This window comes from Ochotona curzoniae, unplaced genomic scaffold, assembly GCF_017591425.1.
Source record: "Ochotona curzoniae isolate NIBS_2020 unplaced genomic scaffold, NIBS_Ocur_1.0 contig_4064, whole genome shotgun sequence".
NCBI classification, from domain to species: domain Eukaryota; kingdom Metazoa; phylum Chordata; class Mammalia; order Lagomorpha; family Ochotonidae; genus Ochotona; species Ochotona curzoniae.
Window position 1 is genome coordinate 66316 of NW_024466107.1, and position 17819 is coordinate 84134.

At 54.6% G+C, this 17819-nt stretch overlaps 1 protein-coding gene across 1 annotated transcript in view; it reads right to left on the reverse strand.

Moving 5' to 3' along the window:
* LOC121158964 (structural maintenance of chromosomes protein 5-like) overlaps window positions 1-17589 on the reverse strand; it is a 68550-nt gene extending 50961 nt beyond the window's left edge. The window contains 2 exon segments of the mRNA XM_040983950.1: window positions 2906-3040; window positions 17554-17589. Coding sequence (XP_040839884.1) covers window positions 2906-3040; window positions 17554-17589 — 171 coding nt within the window.
* Between the last annotated feature and the right edge of the window lie 230 nt (window positions 17590-17819).

Sequence of the window (17819 nt, forward strand, 5' to 3'; positions counted from 1 at the left end):
CCACAACATAATCAAAGCAATTTATGAAAAACCCAATGCCAGTATCATACTGAATGGAGAAAAGCTAGAACCCTTCCCACTGCAATCTGGAACAAGACAAGGGTGCCCGCTATCACCACTGCTATTCAACATAGTCCTAGAGGTACTTGCAGAGGCCATAAGACAAGAAAAAGAAATCAAAGGCATACGTATAGGAAACGAAGAAGTCAAGCTTTCACTATATGCAGATGACATAATCCTATACATAGAAAAACCAGGAGACTCAATACAGAAACTGCTAGAACTTATACGAGAGTTTGGCAGAGTGGCGGGGTACAAAATTAATGAACGAAAATCAACAGCCATAGTGTACGCAAATAACACCAAGATGGAAGAAGATCTAACCAACAGGATACCATTCAAAATAGCTGAGAGAAGTATGAAGTATTTGGGAATAAATCTAACCAAAAGCGTAGGAGACCTATTCGAAGAAAACTACAAACTATTTAAAAAGGAAATTGAACAAAACCTCAAAAGATGGAATAACATCCCATGCTCCTGGATAGGCAAAATCAATATCATTAAAATGTCTATACTACCACAAGCAATATACATTTTCAATGCAATTCCAATCAAATTGCCCAAAAACATTCTTCACGGAACTGGATACAATGATTCAAAAGTTCATCTGGAAACACAAAAAACCACGAATAGCTAGAACCATCCTGAAAAATAAGAAGTTAGCAGGGGGAATCACAATCCCGGACCTCTGGACATACTATAGAGCAGTGGTTATCAAAACAGCCTGGTACTGGCACAAAGACAGAAAGGAAGATCAATGGAATAGAATAGAAGCTCCAAAAGGGAACCCACACAAATACAACCAATTAATCTTTGACAAAAAGACCAATGACAACTCAAGCAAGTGGGAAGGCCTCTTTAGTAAATGTTGTTGGGACAACTGGCTGATAGCCTGTAGAAACAAAAAGATAGACCCACATCTATCACCATACACCAAGATCCAATCTACATGGATAAAAGACCTAAACCTACATCCAGAAACCTTCAAACTCTTGCAAGAAAATGTAGGAAATACCCTGCAAGACCTAGGAGTAGGTTCCGACTATCTAAGAAGGACACCAAAAGCAATAGCAGTTGAGAACAGAATAAACAAATGGGACCTCATCAAACTAAGAAGCTTCTGTACAGCAAGGGAAACAATCAACAAAGTAAAAAAGCAACCCACAGAGTGGGAGAAGATCTTTGCACACGATATAGGCGACAGGGGGCTAATTTCCAGGATATACAAAGAACTTCAAAACAACCAAAAAACCAAAACAAACAAGCCACTTAAGAAATGGGCACGGGAAATGGGCAAACAGTTCACAAAGGAACAAGTCCAAATGGCAAACAAACATATGAAAAAATGTTCCAGCTCCCTAGCAATAAGGGAAATCCAAATTAAAACATCGATGAGGTACCACCTAACACCAGTAAGATTGGCCCACATAAACAAGAACACCAACGACGCTTGCTGGCGAGGATGTGGGGAAAAGGGAACCCTACTCCACTGCTGGTGGAGCTGCAAATTGGTACAGCCTTTATGGAAATCAGTCTGGAGAACACTCAAACAACTCAAAATCTGCATACCATATGACCCAGCAATAGCACTCCTAGGAATATATCCAAAACACCTGTTTTACGACAAACCAACATGCACCCCTATGTTCATTGCAGCACAATCAGTAATTGCAAAAACATGGAAGCAACCAAAATGCCCATCAGCAGAAGATTGGATAAGAAAGCTTTGGTTCATCTACTCCATGGAATACTACTCAGCTATTAAAAAAAAACAAAATGCAGTTCTTTGTGGCTAAATGGGCACAACTGGAAACTATAATGCTAAGGGAAATGAGCGAATCCCAAAAGATTAGATACCACATGTTTGCCTTGATTTAACCTGTAATTTTTTGTTTGGTCGTTTGTTATTTTTTGAACCTGTCATTGATACTGTCTCAACCCAGATGTTTCGAAGAATGGAACTTGCATTATTTTTAACATATTGTTTACCCAATACTATGTCAATTAATTCAATTAATTCCATAATGTTGTATATTGATACTGAGGCCTTGTTGGGGCTTTTAACTGACCGGATCTTTACTCTGTTAGACCTATCTTCAGACCATAGAAGGTCTCCCCAAGAGGCCATTGAACTTATCTGGACAATAAGACGCTGAACTTTATGCTAGGCATGTGTTTGCAAGCAATGAATCTCAACTGAACTTGAACTATGGTTATGCAACAAGGTGGAGGAATCCACCATGGGGGGAGGGGTATGGGAGGGGTGGGGGGAATCCCCAGCGCCTATAAAACTGTACTACATAATACAATGTAAGCAACAATTAAAAAAAAAAAAAAAAGAACTGGCACCCAAATGGGATCTCGGCTCGGGCAAGGCAAGGACTCAAGGACTTTAGTCGCTACGCTAACGTACCAGGCCCAGTTACTGACTTTAGAAATTCAATTAATGAAACCCTATGCAATGTTCCCATGGCTAACCCATGCCTTATATGTGCCAGGATACCATATGGGTACCAATTCATGTCCCAGCTGTTCCATGCCCCTGACCCGGGAAAGCAGCAGAGGATGGCCCGAGGCCTTAGAACCCTCACCCATGTGGGAGACCCAGAAGAAGCTCCTGGCTCCTGGCTTTGGATTGGCTCAGCTCTGGCTGATGCAGTAACTTCGGGAGTGAACCAGTGGACGCAAGATCTTTCTCCTTCTCTCTGTAAATCTGCCTTTCCAAGAAAAATAACTGAGAGCAAGCAATAAAACCCTGAGTAGAAACAGAATCAGCAGCATAAACAGCATAGTGACGGGAACGGCTCCCCATCCGCCACACGCCAGCAGCTCGAGCGGCACACACCTCCAGCTGCTTCTCCTTCTCCCGGAAGTTCTTGAGCTCACAGTGGTACATGTGCATCTCCGGGGGGCCGATGGACTTCTCAGTGGCTTCAAGGAGCTCAATTTTGCTAAGTTTAGCAAATTCTCCAACTTTGTCCTAGAGCAAAAATTAGCACCAGTAACTATTATCACCTATATTTATACATGGTATTTCACTCAATTACACACTTACAAGCATGGAACTCCTCCCAAAAGACATGAGATATCAATCTTCACATAAATGTTTTATAAACAGGATAAAAACTACCACTTTTGTGAAACACATTAAAATGCTCTACATTAACATTTACCAGTTGAAATGGTTATACACATAGAGTAACATAATAAACAGTTTTAGCACACAGGAAGACATAATTACGGGGCTGAAATGAACACCACCACACATCAGACTGGCTGTTTGAAGCTTTTTAAGCAAAAAAGTCATTTCAAACTTCTACTTCTGGAAGTATTATCAAGTTTTACATTTGCATTCAATTTGGACATTTAATCAATTCACTATTCTTTCTAAATCAAGCTATAATTTGGTTAATGGAAGCATTCAAAGACAATTTAGCAATCTTTGGCATATCACTTAACATTCATTATCAGGATTTTTAATTTTTAGTAAACAGGATTAACGGACAATTTTTGAGAGTATATGTATAATTACAAATTTTATGTAGCAAGTACCTTATGCAAGTACTTTAACTAAAAAGCTAGTAACAAAACTGTAAGAGTTTACAAAGGGAAGGACACGGATATCTGAGAAACTCTCTAACAATCATACAATGTCTAACCTGGACTCTATTAGTCTTCTGTACTACTCCTAATCAGAAACATTCCACTGGGAGAGCGACCTGCTGCAGGTGGCAAAGAACTGTGAGGTGAGCCAGTGCAAGAATGCAGGCTCAGCAGCGCGTACTCGGCCAAACGGTTCCAGCTTCAGCTTTCTGCAAGGCATTCCTGGGAGGCAACTGCGCCAGGTGGCTGAGTCACAGGCACCAGTAGGGGAGGCCTGCAGGGAGCTCCCACATCCCAGCTTCTCCTCCATCTGTCCTCCCGGGCATGCAGGGAGCTCCCACATCCCAGATTCTCCTCAATCAGTCCTTCAGGGAATATAGAGAGTCAACACAGAGACAGAAATCTGTTTCTCTCTGAATGCTTTTCAAATAAAAATACATGCTGCCCTCGGGGTCTGCATTGGCAGACAAAAGCAGTCTAGAGCCCAAGCACAGCACACAGCAAGCTCCCTACCAGGAGGCCGGCAGCTTTCTGTCTCTTCCTCCCTGCCTCCCTCCTGCCTCCCTCTGTCCTATTTGCTTTAAAGCACAGAGGAACAGAGAGGAGAGTCAGCAAACTTTCTTGCATCTGTTGGCTCACTTCCCCGAATGCCACCACCAGGGCCAGCTGTGGCTGGGCCAGGACAAGCCCGGGAACCAGCAGCTTCCTCCAGATCTCCCATAAGGGCCACAGTGCCACAGGGGCACAGCGGCACAAGCCCCTGAACCATCCTCTGCTACTCTCCCAGGTTGATCGGCAGGGAGCTGGACCGCAAGGGAAGCAGCCAGGATTTGAAACAGCACCCATACAGCCCATCTGCCTGGCAGGCTGAGGCTTGACCCACTGGGACAACACCCTGCACCACTACGCACCACCCGACTCTAGCCCCTGCCGAGTCCTGCAGCAGCTCCTTCACTAAGACCAGAGAAGGTTCCTGCCTGCCTGGTTTGCACAACCTATGCCGTTGCGTGCTGTGAGAGCGGCCGGTACAGGTGAGGAATCCAGGCATGGTGCTACTCTACCTGTCCTGGTGAGAAGGACCTCTGTGGAGAACAGACGTCAGCTGTTGGGGTGTCCTGTGGCAGGTGGCACATCAGCGGCGGCCGATGGTGCACAGCCGACCTGCAGGAGAAAGAGTCTTGAGTCCAGGATGATCCCTGGAGGAGGGTGAAGCACTCGCTGGTGAACGAGAGGGCCGCAGCATCTGGCTGGAGGCTGTGGGGCCAAATTCCTGCCTCAAAAGCACATGACAGGGATGCCTGAGCCCTCAAGTGCTAGCTAGGGGTAGAAAGGGCAGCTTTGCGCACCCTCTCCTGTGCAGGGAGCACAGGCCCTGAAAGCCCTCTGTTGTGCAGGCCTTGGTGGCTCCCCAGCCACCGTGCTACCTGCTGGGCAGCAGGACTGCATGTTCCAGGGTGCTCTCAGAGCAGCTAGGACCTGGGACCTCCTATTCCAGATGGCTGGTGACCTCTGGTGCCTACTTACCCATCCACCTGCTCCTGGCTTAGGAGCCCCATGCCCAGACACCACCCACCTAGGCAGAGGAAGGCCGAGTGGAGTCGGCCTTCTGAAACTCCACCGCACACATGGAAAAGTACATGAAGCCCTCTCCGCAGCCCACCGGGAAGCTGCTCTGTTACGGCCGGCTGCTCCAGGAACATGGGACACGACAAGGGTCTGAGAGATTGAGGCACCAACCGGAGACCAGTGATGGTGGAAGTCTCTCTGAGGCCTCCCTTTCTCGCCTTCTCTCTTGACCTTTCAGCTACTGCTTGTTTACTCTTTACCTTACCTTACCTCATTAGCGCGTATTGGCTACAGCTGAGACCAGGTGCTTCTAGCCCCAAGCCCACTCACTGTAGTGCTGGGCTTAACGAGTGCTAGTCAACTCCTTAGCCCACAACACTGCTCCACTTGCTAAAGAACGCACGGGCCTGCATCTCACGGTGCTCTGCGAGGAAGGGTGGTGGTGGTGGTAAGGTTTCTGGTACCTCATCTGCCAAAGTTCAACGCTAGTCAGCTGCTGTGTAACTCCGGCTCGCAGAGGGCCTGTGTGGACGCTGACGTGGGACCCTGTCTCCTAGGATTCTCTCAGTGCCGTGATGTAGTAGTACCTTGCTGTTAAAGGCACCCTGCCACTTCCTATCACAGAGACCCAGGCTGATACAAGGGCCCAAGTGCCCTCCTCACCTACCGGGCCTTGGTATGTGTGTCGTTTGGCCTTGGACCCCTGATCTTCCTACGATTCGCGTCCGGGAACACTGTCCGGGACCCACACCTGATGCTAGGATGCCTTGGCTTGGGCTGTCTAGAGCTCAGAAAGCCCGAGCCCAGCAGAGGTAGAAAGGGCGGCTACGTGCGCCCTCCAGTGGACACCAGCGCTCACTGCAGGATGCTCATCTAGGCTCTCCTGCCCAAAAAAGCAGCAGCACAGCCACACAGGCTTTCTCTCTCACGGACACGCTTTGGAGAGGCTGCACAGGAGTCCCATGATGGAAGCTCTACGCATGCCCTCGGGGTCTGCATTGGCAAACAAAAGCAGTCTAGAGCCCAAGCACAGCACACAGCAAGCTCCCTACCAGGAGGCCGGCAGCTTTCTGTCTCTTCCTCCCTGCCTCCCTCCTGCCTCCCTCTGTCCTATTTGCTTTAAAGCACAGAGGAACAGAGAGGAGAGTCAGCAAACTTTCTTGCATCTGTTGGCTCACTTCCCCGAATGCCAGCACCAGGGCCAGCTGTGGCTGGGCCAGGACAAGCCCGGGAACCAGCAGCTTCCTCCAGATCTCCCATAAGGGCCACAGTGCCACAGGGGCACAGCGGCACAAGCCCCTGAACCATCCTCTGCTACTCTCCCAGGTTGATCGGCAGGGAGCTGGACCGCAAGGGAAGCAGCCAGGATTTGAAACAGCACTCATACAGCCCATCTGCCTGGCAGGCTGAGGCTTGACCCACTGGGACAACACCCTGCACCACTATGCACCACCCGACTCTAGCCCCTGCCGAGTCCTGCAGCAGCTCCTTCACTAAGACCGGAGAAGGTTCCTGCCTGCCTGGTTTGCACAACCTATGCCGTTGCGTGCTGTGAGAGCGGCCGGTACAGGTGAGGAATCCAGGCATGGTGCTACTCTACCTGTCCTGGTGAGAAGGACCTCTGTGGAGAACAGACGTCAGCTGTTGGGGTGTCCTGTGGCAGGTGGCACATCAGCGGCGGCCGATGGTGCACAGCCGACCTGCAGGAGAGAGAGTCTTGAGGCCAGGATGATCCCTGGAGGAGGGTGAAGCACTCGCTGGTGAACGAGAGGGCAGCAGCATCTGGCTGGAGGCTGTGGGGCCAAATTCCTGCCTCAAAAGCACATGACAGGGATGCCTGAGCCCTCAAGTGCTAGCTAGGGGTAGAAAGGGCAGCTTTGCGCACCCTCTCCTGTGCAGGGAGCACAGGCCCTGAAAGCCCTCTGTTGTGCAGGCCTTGGTGGCTCCCCAGCCACCGTGCTACCTGCTGGGCAGCAGGACTGCATGTTCCAGGGTGCTCTCAGAGCAGCTAGGACCTGGGACCTCCTATTCCAGATGGCTGGTGACCTCTGGTGCCTACTTACCCATCCACCTGCTCCTGGCTTAGGAGCCCCATGCCCAGACACCACCCACCTAGGCAGAGGAAGGCCGAGTGGAGTCGGCCTTCTGAAACTCCACCGCACACATGGAAAAGTACATGAAGCCCTCTCCGCAGCCCATCCCTCGGGAAGCTGCTCTGTTACGGCCGGCTGCTCCAGGAACGTGGGACACGACAAGGGTCTGAGAGATTGAGGCACCAACTGGAGACCAGTGATGGTGGAAGTCTCTCTGAGGCCTCCCTTTCTCGCCTTCTCTCTTGACCTTTCAGCTACTGCTTGTTTACTCTTTACCTTACACCCTCATTAGTGCATATTGGCTACAGCTGAGACCAGGTGCTTCTAGCCCCAAGCCCACTCACTGTAGTGTTCGGCTTAACAAGTGCTAGTCAACTCCTTAGCCCACAACACTGCTCCACTTGCTAAAGAACGCACGGGCCTGCATCTCACGGTGCTCTGCGAGGAAGGGTGGTGGTGGTGGTAAGGTTTCTGGTACCTCATCTGCCAAAGTTCAACGCTAGTCAGCTGCTGTGTAACTCCGGCTCGCAGAGGGCCCGTGGGGACGCTGACGTGGGACCCTGTCTCCTAGGATTCTCTCAGTGCCATGACGTAGTAGTACCTTGCTGTTAAAGGCACCCTGCCACTTCCTATCACAGAGACCCAGGCTGATACAAGGGCCCAAGTGCCCTCCTCACCTACCGGGCCTTGGTATGTGTGTCGTTTGGTCTTGGACCCCTGATCTTCCTACGATTCGCGTCCGGGAACACTGTCCGGGACCCCCACCTGATGCTAGGATGCCTTGGGTTGGGCTGTCTAGAGCTCAGAAAGCCCGAGCCCAGCAGAGGTAGAAAGGGCGGCTACGTGCGCCCTCCAGTGGACACCAGCACTCACTGCAGGATGCTCAGCTAGGCTCTCCTGCCCCAAAAAGGGAAGCAGCGCAGCCACACAGGCTTTCTCTCTCACGGATACGCATTTGAGAGGCTGCACAGGAGTCCCATGATGGAAGCTCTACGCATGCCCTGGGGTCTGCATTGGCAGACAAAAGCAGTCTAGAGCCCAAGCACAGCACACAGCAACTCCCTGCCAGGAGGCCGGCAGCTTTCTGTCTCTTCCTCCCTGCCTCCCTCCTGCCTCCCTCTGTCCTATTTGCTTTAAAGCACAGAGGAACAGAGAGGAGAGTCAGCAAACTTTCTTGCATCTGTTGGCTCACTTCCCCGAATGCCAGCACCAGGGCCAGCTGTGGCTGGGCCAGGACAAGCCCGGGAACCAGCAGCTTCCTCCAGATCTCCCACAAGGGCACAAGGGCCACAGGGGCACAGCGGCACAAGCCCCTGAACCATCCTCTGCTACTCTCCCAGGTTGATCGGCAGGGAGCTGGACCGCAAGGGAAGCAGCCAGGATTTGAAACAGCACTCATACAGCCCATCTGCCTGGCAGGCTGAGGCTTGACCCACTGGGACAACACCCTGCACCACTACGCACCACCCGACTCTAGCCCCTGCCGAGTCCTGCAGCAGCTCCTTCACTAAGACCGGAGAAGGTTCCTGCCTGCCTGGTTTGCACAACCTATGCCGTTGCGTGCTGTGAGAGCGGCCGGTACAGGTGAGGAATCCAGGCATGGTGCTACTCTACCTGTCCTGGTGAGAAGGACCTCTGTGGAGAACAGACGTCAGCTGTTGGGGTGTCCTGTGGCAGGTGGCACATCAGCGGCGGCCGATGGTGCACAGCCGACCTGCAGGAGAGAGAGTCTTGAGGCCAGGATGATCCCTGGAGGAGGGTGAAGCACTCGCTGGTGAACGAGAGGGCAGCAGCATCTGGCTGGAGGCTGTGGGGCCAAATTCCTGCCTCAAAAGCACATGACAGGGATGCCTGAGCCCTCAAGTGCTAGCTAGGGGTAGTAAGGGCAGCTTTGCGCACCCTCTCCTGTGCAGTGAGCACAGGCCCTGAAAGCCCTCTGTTGTGCAGGCCTTGGTGGCTCCCCAGCCACCGTGCTACCTGCTGGGCAGCAGGACTGCATGTTCCAGGGTGCTCTCAGAGCAGCTAGGACCTGGGACCTCCTATTCCAGATGGCTGGTGACCTCTGGTGCCTACTTACCCATCCACCTGCTCCTGGCTTAGGAGCCCCATGCCCAGACACCACCCACCTAGGCAGAGGAAGGCCGAGTGGAGTCGGCCTTCTGAAACTCCACCGCACACATGTAAAAGTACATGAAGCCCTCTCCGCAGCCCATCCCTCGGGAAGCTGCTCTGTTACGGCCGGCTGCTCCAGGAACGTGGGACACAACAAGGGTCTGAGAGATTGAGGCACCAACCGGAGACCAGTGATGGTGGAAGTCTCTCTGAGGCCTCCCTTTCTCGCCTTCTCTCTTGACCTTTCAGCTACTGCTTGTTTACACTTTTCCTTACACCCTCATCACGCCAGCGGCAAGAGTATTTAGATGGCCCGACGTGAGACTACAACTTAAAGAGAGCCCATCGGCACGCAGACTGACGTGGGACTCAAACTCCCACAGTGCCCTGACCGTGCTGACGTAGGACCCCGGCTCCCACAATGCCCTGAGCATGCTGACGTGGGACTGCCTGTGTCCCGGGAAAGCAGTCGAGGATGGTCCGAGGCTCTGGGACCCTGCATCCACATGGCAGACCCGGAAGAGGCCCTGGCTTCAGATTGGCTCAGCTCCAGCCGTGGCGGCCGCCTGGGGAGTGAATCATCGGACGGAAGATCTTCCTCTCTGTCTCTCCTCCTCTCTGTATATCTGCCTTTCCAATAAAAAGAAAAGCCTGACCATCTCCTTCCACTGCAACACGAACATAGCACTACATGCCTGCTCGGTTGAGCTCGGCTGGACTCAGCTGTGCTCAATTGTGCTCGGCAGAGGGGACGGGGGTGGGGGGGGGGAGAACGGTGCTGGGAATATAGACGTCTCAGAATGCACCTCGAGAGACAAGGGGATGGTGTCTATTGTCCCAGAGCGCCCGTTCGAAGGCTACCTAGTGGAACATCATTTCTCAAAATGCCTCATCACGCCAGCGGCAAGAGTATTTAAGTGGCCCGACGTGGGACTACAACTTAAAGAGAGCCCATGGGCACGCAGACTGACGTGGGACTCAAACTCCCACAGTGCCCTGAGCATGCTGACATAGGACCCCAGCTCCCACAATGCCCTGAGCATGCTGACGTGGGACTGCAACTCCCAGAGGGCCCACGGGCACGCAGACTGACGTGGGACTCAAACTCCCACAGAGCCCTGAGCACGCACTGACGTGGGACTGCAACTCCCACAGAGCCCTGAGCACGCACACCTACGTGGGACTGCAACTCCCAGAGTTCTTTGCGTGTCCTGACGGAGTATCTTGCTGGGGAAGGCACCCTGACACTTTGACCACAGAGGCCCGGGCTCATGCTAGGCACCAAGCGTCCCACACCCCCTCCTGGGCCTTGATATGCGGGCCGTTCGGCCTTGGACCCCTGGTCTTTTAATGACACGTGTCCGGGAGCACTGCCCGGGACCCCCACCTGATGCTGGGGCGGCTCAGGGCTGGGCTGTCTAGCACTCACAAGGCCTGAGTCCACCCGGGATACAAAGGGCAGCTTGGCGCGCCCTCTCGTGGCTTGCACAACTTACGCCGTTGCGTGCTGTGAGAGCAGCCGGTACAAATGAGGGATCCAGGCATGTTGCTACTCTACCTGTCCTGGTGAGAAGGAACTCTGTGGAGAACACACATCAGCCGTTGGGTGTCTTGTGGCAGGTGGCAGTTGGCACATCAGCGGTGGCCGACGGTCCATGGCTGGCCTGCAGGAGAGAGAGTCGTGAGTCCGGGATGGCCCTGGTGGAGGGTGAAGCGTTCTCTGGTGAACGAGATGGAAGCAGCATCTGGCTGGAGGCCGTGGGGCCATATTCCTGCCTCAAAAGCACACGACAGGGATGCCTAAGCCCTCGAGTGTTTCCTAGGAGCCCCTGACAAAGGGAAAGGGGTCCTCATGAGCCCATGCCCAGAGATGGCATGGGAGGCCACGCTGGACACCCATGCCACCGAGGTTGTGGCAAGAGGAGGCTTGTGGGCCCTCATGGACACACACATACACATACACACACAGGCCCTGTAGGAGAGAAAGACAGTGGGCAGGCAGGCAGGAGGGCAGGGACAGACTCCAGCACCTGGGAAAGGGGGTCATGAGCACTGACACACGAAGAGCAAGCAAGCAAGCAAGCAGGCCATTGTGGGGAGGCCGCAGCCATCCACGTGGGCTTGAGCTGTCGAGCGACCAGGTAGGAAAGTGTCTTGTGAAAAGGGATGAGGAGCCACCAGAGAGAGCGCCGGAGAAGGCCTGGAGCCTGAAGACACCCACGAGGAAGGGCAGGGCTTCTGCCAAAAAGCAGGAGGATAACAGACCTGTTGCCAGAGCCCAGCACTAAGCAAGTGAGCAGGAAAGCCGTGTCTATCAGGACAACTTGAGATCAAGCACTGAGCGGGCAGGGGTAGGCAGGACAGCTGTGGAGGGCCTCCAGGAGGGGCTGGGGTGCACGGCCAAGGCACGGGCAAGCGGGTAAGGGGTAACGAGTGTGTGAGTAGAGGGCAGGGATACGGGGGAGCACCTCCCCAAAGAGCCTCTCCAAAAGAAGGGTTCAGGACAGAGTGCAGGAAGGGCTGCGGGGAAACAGTCCAGGGGTCCAGGCCTGTGCTGCCGGGAGCACAGGCCCTGAAAGCGCTCCCTCGTCCAGGCCCAGGTGGTTCCCCGGCCACCGTCATACCTGCTCATGACTTCTGCCACCTACAGTCCAAGTTCCCAAGTGTGCCCCAAAAGCCTGGCCATTGGGCCTGGTGCGGTGGCGCAGTGCTTAAGGTCTTGCACACCCGGAATCCCAATTGGGTGCTGGTACTACTCCCAGCAGCCCCGCTTCCCATCCAGCTCCCTGCCTGTGGCCCAGGAAAGCAGTCGAGGACGGTCCAAGGCTCTGGGACCCTGCACCCACATGGGAGACCCGGAAGAGGCTCCTGGCTTCGGATTGGCTCAGCTCCAGCCGTGGCGGCCGCCTGGGGAGTGAATCATCGGACAGAAGATCTTCCTCTCTGTCTCTCCTCCTCTCTGTATATCTGCCTTTCCAATAAAAATAAAAGCCTGACCATCTCCTTCCACTGCAACACGAACATAGCACTGCATGCCTGCTGGGTTGAGCTCGGCTGGGCTCAGCTGTGCTCAATTGTGCTCGGCGGAGGGTACGGGGTGGGGGTGGGGAGAACGGTGCTGGGAATATAGACGTCTCAGAATGCACCTCGAGAGACAAGGGGATGGTGTCTATTGTCCCAGAGCGCCCGTTCGAAGGCTACCTAGTGGAACATCTTTTCTCAAAATGCCTCATCACGCCAGCGGCAAGAGTATTTAAGTGGCCCGACGTGGGACTACAACTTAAAGAGAGCCCATGGGCATGCAGACTGACGTGGGACTCAAACTCCCACAGTGCCCTGAGCATGCTGACGTAGGACCCCAGCTCCCACAATGCCCTGAGCATGCTGACGTGGGACTGCAACTCCCAGAGGGCCCATGGGCACGCAGACTGACGTGGGACTCAAACTCCCACAGTGCCCTGAGCACGCACTGACGTGGGACTGCAAGTCCCACAGAGCCCTGAGCACGCACACTGACGTGGGACTGCAACTCCCAGAGTTCTTTGCGTGTCCTGACGGAGTATCTTGCTGGGGAAGGCACCCTGACACTTTGACCACAGAGGCCCGGGCTCATGCTAGGCACCAAGCGTCCCACACCCCCTCCTGGGCCTTGATATGCGGGCCGTTCGGCCTTGGACCCCTGGTCTTTTAATGACACGTGTCCGGGAGCACTGCCCGGGACCCCCACCTGACACTGGGGCGGCTCAGGGCTGGGCTGTCTAGCACTCACAAGGCCTGAGTCCACCCGGGATACAAAGGGCAGCTTGGCGCGCCCTCTCGTGGCTTGCACAACTTACGCCGTTGCGTGCTGTGAGAGCAGCCGGTACAAATGAGGGATCCAGGCATGTTGCTACTCTACCTGTCCTGGTGAGAAGGAACTCTGTGGAGAACACACATCAGCCGTTGGGTGTCTTGTGGCAGGTGGCACATCAGCGGTGGCCGACGGTCCATGGCTGGCCTGCAGGAGAGAGAGTCGTGAGTCCGGGATGGCCCTGGTGGAGGGTGAAGCGTTCTCTGGTGAACGAGATGGAAGCAGCATCTGGCTGGAGGCCGTGGGGCCATATTCCTGCCTCAAAAGCACACGACAGGGATGCCTAAGCCCTCGAGTGTTTCCTAGGAGCCCCTGACAAAGGGAAAGGGGTCCTCATGAGCCCATGCCCAGAGATGGCATGGGAGGCCACGCTGGACACCCATGCCACTGAGGTTGTGGCAAGAGGAGGCTTGTGGGCCCTCATGGACACACACATACACATACACACACAGGCCCTGTAGGAGAGAAAGACAGTGGGCAGGCAGGCAGGAGGGCAGGGACAGACTCCAGCACCTGGGAAAGGGGGTCATGAGCACTGACACACGAAGAGCAAGCAAGCAAGCAAGCAGGCCATTGTGGGGAGGCCGCAGCCATCCACGTGGGCTTGAGCTGTCGAGCGACCAGGTAGGAAAGTGTCTTGTGAAAAGGGATGAGGAGCCACCAGAGAGAGCGCCGGAGAAGGCCTGGAGCCTGAAGACACCCACGAGGAAGGGCAGGGCTTCTGCCAAAAAGCAGGAGGATAACAGACCTGTTGCCAGAGCCCAGCACTAAGCAAGTGAGCAGGAAAGCCGTGTCTATCAGGACAACTTGAGATCAAGCACTGAGCGGGCAGGGGTAGGCAGGACAGCTGTGGAGGGCCTCCGGGGGGGGGCTGGGGTGCACGGCCAAGGCACGGGCAAGCGGGTAAGGGGTAACGAGTGTGTGAGTAGAGGGCAGGGATACGGGGGAGCACCTCCCCAAAGAGCCTCTCCAAAAGAAGGGTTCAGGACAGAGTGCAGGAAGGGCTGCGGGGAAACAGTCCAGGGGTCCAGGCCTGTGCTGCCGGGAGCACAGGCCCTGAAGGCGCTCCCTCGTCCAGGCCCAGGTGGTTCCCCAGCCACCGTCATACCTGCTCATGACTTCTGCCACCTGCAGTGCAAGTTCCCAAGTGTGCCCCAAAAGCCCGACCATTGGGCCCGGTGTGGTGGCGTAGTGGTTCAGGTCCTCGTCTTGCACGCCTGGGATCCCATCTGGGCGCCGGTACTACTCCCAGCAGCCCCGCTTCCCATCCAGCTCCCTGCCTGTGGCCCAGGAAAGCAGTCGAGGATGGTCCAAGGCTCTGGGACCCTGCACCCACATGGGAGACCCGGAAGAGGCTCCTGGCTTCAGATTGGCTCAGCTCCAGCCGTGGCGGCCACCTGGGGAGTGAATCATCGGACGGAAGATCTTCCTCTCTGTCTCTTCTCCTCTCTGTATATCCGCCTTTCCAATAAAAAGAAAAGCCTGACCATCTCCTTCCACTGCAACACAAACACAGCACTGCATGCCTGCTCGGTTGAGCTCGGCTGGGCTCAGCTGTGCTCGATTGTGCTCGGCAGAGGGGACGGGGGGGGGGGGAGAACGGTGCTGGGAATATAGACGTCTCAGAATGCAACTTGAGAGACAAGGGGATGGTGTCTATTGTCCCAGAGCGCCCGTTCGAAGGCTACCTAGTGGAACATCTTTTCTCAAAATGCCTCACCACTCCAGCGGCAAGAGTATTTAAGTGGCCCGACGTGGGACTACAACTTAAAGAGAGCCCATCGGCACGCAGACTGACATGGGACTCAAACTCCCACAGTGCCCTGAGCGTGCTGACGTAGGACCCCAGCTCCCACAATGCCCTGAGCATGCTGACGTGGGACTGCAACTCCCAGAGGGCCCACGGGCACGCAGACTGACGTGGGACTCAAACTCCCACAGAGCCCTGAGCACGCACTGACGTGGGACTGCAACTCCCACAGAGCCCTGAGCACGCACACCTACGTGGGACTGCAACTCCCAGAGTTCTTTGCGTGTCCTGACGGAGTATCTTGCTGGGGAAGGCACCCTGACACTTTGACCACAGAGGCCCGGGCTCATGCTAGGCACCAAGCGTCCCACACCCCCTCCTGGGCCTTGATATGCGGGCCGTTCGGCCTTGGACCCCTGGTCTTTTAATGACACGTGTCCGGGAGCACTGCCCGGGACCCCCACCTGACACTGGGGCGGCTCAGGGCTGGGCTGTCTAGCACTCACAAGGCCTGAGTCCACCCGGGATACAAAGGGCAGCTTGGCGCGCCCTCTCGTGGCTTGCACAACTTATGCCGTTGCGTGCTGTGAGAGCAGCCGGTACAAATGAGGGATCCAGGCATGTTGCTACTCTACCTGTCCTGGTGAGAAGGAACTCTGTGGAGAACACACATCCGCCGTTGGGTGTCTTGTGGCAGTTGGCACATCAGCTCCCAGAGGGCCCATGGGCACGCAGACTGACGTGGGACTGCAACTCCCACAGAGCCCTGAGCACGCACACTGACGTGGGACTGCAACTCCCAGAGTTCTTTGCGTGTCCTGACAGAGTATCTTGCTGGTGAAGGCACCCTGACACTTTTACCACAAAGGCCCAGGCTCATGCTAGGCACCAGGCATCCTACACCCCCTCCTGGGCCTTGATATGCGGGCCGTTCGGCCTTGGACCCCTGGTCTTTAAATAACACGTTTCCATGAGCACTGTCCGGGACCCCCACCTGACGCTGGGATGCCTAGGGGCTGGGCTGTCTAGCACTCACAAGGCCGAAGCCCACCGAAATATAAAGGGCTTCTTAGCGCACCCTCTCGTGGACAATAGCACTCACTGCAGGATGCTCCTCCAGGCCTCTCCTGCCAGATAAAGGGAATCATCCCAGCCCAGTGAGGCATTCTCTCTCAAGGAGCCTCTTTACACAGGTTGCACAGGAGTTCCATGACGGAAGCCCTACGCACGCCTTCGGGGTCTGCATTCGCACAGAAAAAAGCAGTCCAGAGCCACAGCACAGCACAGCACAGCACACTCCCTCCCAGGAGGCTGGCAGCTTTCTGTCTCTTCCTGCCTGCCTACCTGCCAGCCTCCCTCTGTCATATTTGCTTTGAAGCACAGAACAACAAGGCAGGGAGAGGCAGCAATCTTTCTTGCATCTGCTGGCTCACTTCCCCAGGGACCACCAGAGCCAGCTGTGGCTGGGCCAGGACAAGCCTGGGAACCAGGAGCTTCCTCCAGATCTCCCGCTGGAGCACAAGAGCACAGGGCCACAGCGCCACAGGGCCACAGGGCCACAGGGGCACAAGCCCCTGCACCATCCTCTGCTGCTCTCCCAGGAGTACCGGCAGGGAGCTGGACTGCAATGGAAGCAGCCAGGCTTTAAAATAGCACCCATACAGACCATCCGCCTGGCAGGCTGAGGCTTGACCCACTGGGACAACACCCCACAGCACCACCCCACAGCACCTGACTCCACCCCTTGCTGGTTTCTTCAGCAGCTCCCTCAACAGACCAGTGAGGGTGCCTGTGCCCCTGGATTGCACAACTTAAGACGTTGCATGCTGTGAGAGCAGCCGGTACAAATGAGGGATCCAGGCATGTTGCTACTCTCCCTGTCCTGGTCAGAAGGAACTCTGTGGAGAACACACATCAGCCGTTGGGTGTCTTGTGGCAGGTGGCACATCAGCAGCGGCCGATGGTCCACAGGTGGTGTGCAGGAGAAAGAGTCTTGAGTCCAGGATGGCCCTGGTGGAGGGTGAAGCGTTCCCTGGTGAACGAGATGGAAGCAGCATCTGGCTGAAGGCCGTGGGGCCAAATTCCTGCCTCAAAATCACATGACGGGGATTCCTGACCCCTCGAGTGTTTCCTAGGAGCCCCTGACAAAGGGAAAGGGGTCCTCATGAGCCCATGCCCGGAGATGGCATAGGAGGCCCTCCCTTGTGCAGGCCTTGGTAGGAGTTTACCCTCGCGGTCTCCTGCCTAATCATATTTGGCAGATGGATGTGACTCATGTTCCTAGTTTTGGGCGTCTTTCTTTTGTTCATGTGTCTATTGATACTTGTTCTGGAGTTCTTTTTGCCTCTGCTCATACTTGAGAAAAAGTTCGGGATGTTATTTCCCATTGTCTGCAAGCCTTTGCTGTTTGGGGTGTTCCTCAATGTTATAAGACAGATAATGGGCCTGCATATGCAGCCAAAGCTTTTGCCACCTTTTGCACTGAATTTGGCATAAAGCATTCCACAGGCATACCTTACAATCCTAATGGTCAAGCCGTGGTAGAGCATGGCCATTCGGTCCTTAAAACATTATTAATAAAACAAAAAGGGGGAATAGGGGCCTCCCTATATCCCTCTAGTCCTAAGCATCAGCTGGCTTTGGTGACTTATATTTTTAATTTCTTAATTTTGGATTTGTATGGTTGCTCTGCTGCTGAACGTCATGCGACAGGCCCAGGTTCTTGTAAAGATTAGATAATGTGGAAGGATGTACTAACAAAGCAATGGAAGGGCCCGCATCCTGT